At 34.1% G+C, this 3070-nt stretch overlaps 1 protein-coding gene across 1 annotated transcript in view; it reads right to left on the reverse strand.

The window, feature by feature from the left end:
- Positions 1-2398: 2398 nt before the first annotated feature.
- The window catches only part of LOC102680671 (leucine-rich repeat and immunoglobulin-like domain containing-NOGO receptor-interacting protein 4), a 448888-nt gene continuing 448216 nt past the window's right edge, over positions 2399-3070 (reverse strand). Inside the window, exon 7 of the mRNA XM_006621177.2 lies at positions 2399-2459. Within this exon, the coding sequence (XP_006621240.1) occupies positions 2399-2459 (61 nt within the window). The remainder of the gene's footprint in view (positions 2460-3070) is intronic.

A 3070-nucleotide genomic window follows, 5' to 3' on the forward strand; every position in this document is an offset into this window, starting at 1 on the left:
AAACGACCACCAAAATCTCTACACTTCGAAACGTACATGGCTCTGATGATAACAGAAATCTCGAGCTCGAGGCTCGATCGGTATCGAATTCGTATTTGGTGCGAAACGATCGTGGAAAAGCGCACGTAAATCGTAATATACGTTTCAATGATTTGATAAGTTTTTGCTTCTAGTCGTTAACAGTGCGGTCCCGATGTCGTGCAATGGATATCGTGTTTTTCCAATCGGTTCCCGTGAAAAAAAATCGTTGCATGATATTTTTATGATTATTATCGTTCTTCGCAATTTTCGAGATATTTTTCCCTTTTTCGTTGATAAAATATCGCGGCAAACTTGAAGAGCAAAAATATGATACAGAGAGAAGGTTTATTATCGTGGTTGGTATTTTGATTTGAGAAAGAAATTCGAAGGATAAATAGTTTCGATTCTATGGATATTGACGTTGGAAAAGATATGCCTCTGCACCGATGAGACACTATATAAATTTATTCCTAATTTATGATCGAGGATATTGTGCGAATTATTATGTCACGTGTTCGTATATTCATTTTCAAAATAAAATTTCTAAAATCGATTGTTTAGAATATATGTATATATATATAGGTGTATTCTGTAATTCTATTTTAGATGAGACCATGTTATAATACATGTTTCGTTTTCCATAAATGAGAGCATTTTTATAGTTTTATAATAGATTTTTTTTTTTTAAATGCATTATCGTCTGATGCTTGGAAAACGAAGAATCTTTCGGTGAACGCTCGATTACATTTACTTTACCTCTCAACTAGAAGATTGATCCTTTGTTAATTTATTCAATTGATTATAAATTGCAAATTTTATCGGTTTATTTATTTTTTTATTATTTTGGCGATCCAATTTTTCACATTCTTCGATCAAAATTATGTCAGCGGAGAAACAACAAAATTGAAATTACAATGGATAATTTAGTTTAATAATTAAATTGATATGTTATAAAAGAAAATGTATTATTTATTTAAATAAAAAATAAGAAAAAAGCGATTTTAATTTATAATGAAATAATTTGCCACTTAAAAGAAATTAATATAAGTATTTGAAAATAATACTTAACAGTTTAAATATTCATTTTATTTAAACAATATATCCAAGGTTGAACGAATGAATACCAATGAAAGGTATATCTTAAATATTTAAATAAAAAAATTGTTTCTAGCGATCGTTTTAAGTACAATGAAGTAATGATTTGAAAGAGGACGATATAATGTGTTGTCACCTTGAATAGTCGAAATCTAAGTTCACAATCAAATTTTAGTTTTACAAAAGTTCTTCCCCAGTAGAAGAAAGTTCGTTTATGTTCCAGATTTCAGTGAAGGGCAGAAGAATTGAATGATTATTTTCGAGCTTATAAATTCCTTCGATTTTATCACGTAGATTATCGTGTAACTACACGTTATCGAACTTGAGATCGTCTTTCTTTTTTTTTTCTTTTTTTTTTATTAAATAATTTATTCAATCGTTTAGGTATAATTAAGTGGTCGACTTAATATAACGTTACATCGTAGAGGTTCGTGTGAGCGTTCATTTATTATGAATCGTACTCAGAAAATAGGTGTCTCGTTACAAATTTGTAATTCCATTTTTTTTCTTCTTCTCTCCCTCCCCCCTCCCTCCCCATTTTTATGCGATTAAATTTTAGAAAATATCTATACAATAATTTACAATTACTCGATCTTCCTTCGAGACAAAGAATTTACTTATCCCCAAGGGATATAAAGCATTCGATATAATTTTCCTTTAAATAATATAGAAAATACAAAAAGGTATTACGGATACAAGTACAAAGTTCTCTAATACCACGCCAATAAATACATAATAAACGCTGGGAATAAAATGACGCAACGAATCATTGAAATCCCCAATAGAGTATTCTGAATACGATTTTTTTTACGTCCTCAAGATTACTCGCATAAGGCGCTTGAAAATTCACCGTAATTGTGCAATTTAATAATAATTCCCACAAACGTTCATTGTGAGAATCGTTCGTGAACGATAGAAATGGCGGTGGAAGCGTGATCGACGATCGATATCGCTTCATCTTTCTCTAAAAATGACTTTTACAAACGACATGCAAATGCGTATAATCGAGGCATAAGCTTCGCCCGAAACTTTGATCTTTCTTCCCCTTTTGCCTTCCTTCCGGGTTTCGTCTTTCAGCGATCTTCAAAGTCACCTATGCCTCTCGAACACACGATGGAAACGATCATTCTATAGCTGTCGCACGTAAAAATCGTTAGTGGAGCAACGAACACAGTTCTTACTTCCATCGGTCTTTTGACGCGGCTCTTCTCACTCGCCCACCTCCTTCAATCCGATCCATCTTGCTTTGCGAATCTCGTTCCTTTTTCACGGTACAGCCCCCTTAGTCCGCGCATTGCGCTATTGTGAAACGGATGCCCACGTCCAACGAAACGTATCGATACCTTCTCACAATTCTCATAATAATCAGAGTTTTTATCCCTTTCGACGGATTTCCTTCAAAGTCTTCATTGATCCTTAACGTTTGATCCGTATGCACGATTTGTTCTCCTTATTACGTTTTCTTATTCCCATTCGGGTATATGAATCTTTGCTTTCATTAAAATAACTTCGATGTGTCTTTCTATATATTTATATATTTATATATATTTATATATGTATATTTCTTCCTGTTGATCCGTAATTTCCATCGGCACGATTTTAAAATTAAACGTGGAGATTTCCCATTGTGAACACCGTTCCTACGCGACGTAATCAGAGAAATTCCTACCGACCAAAAAAAGGTTATAATTTGATTCGAAATTTGCGTGGTCGCCGATTCCAACGAAGACTGGCAGACAGATGATTGGAATGTACCAGTGTTATCATCATTAACTTACTCGTCGAGTTATTACGTCGTTCACCGTACGCCCGTCGTAATCAGTCTTCAGTTTGATTTAGCTGCGAGTTCGCCAATTCCATTCGCGATTGCACCGGCGATTGTTCATCAAATGCTTCGCGCAATGCATCCTTTCCCTCCTCCACCATGTCTCATTTACGCAAGAGAGAGTCGGAC

The sequence above is a fragment of the Apis dorsata genome, unplaced genomic scaffold (genome assembly GCF_000469605.1).
Source record: "Apis dorsata unplaced genomic scaffold, Apis dorsata 1.3 scaffold_598, whole genome shotgun sequence".
Lineage (NCBI taxonomy): Eukaryota > Metazoa > Arthropoda > Insecta > Hymenoptera > Apidae > Apis > Apis dorsata.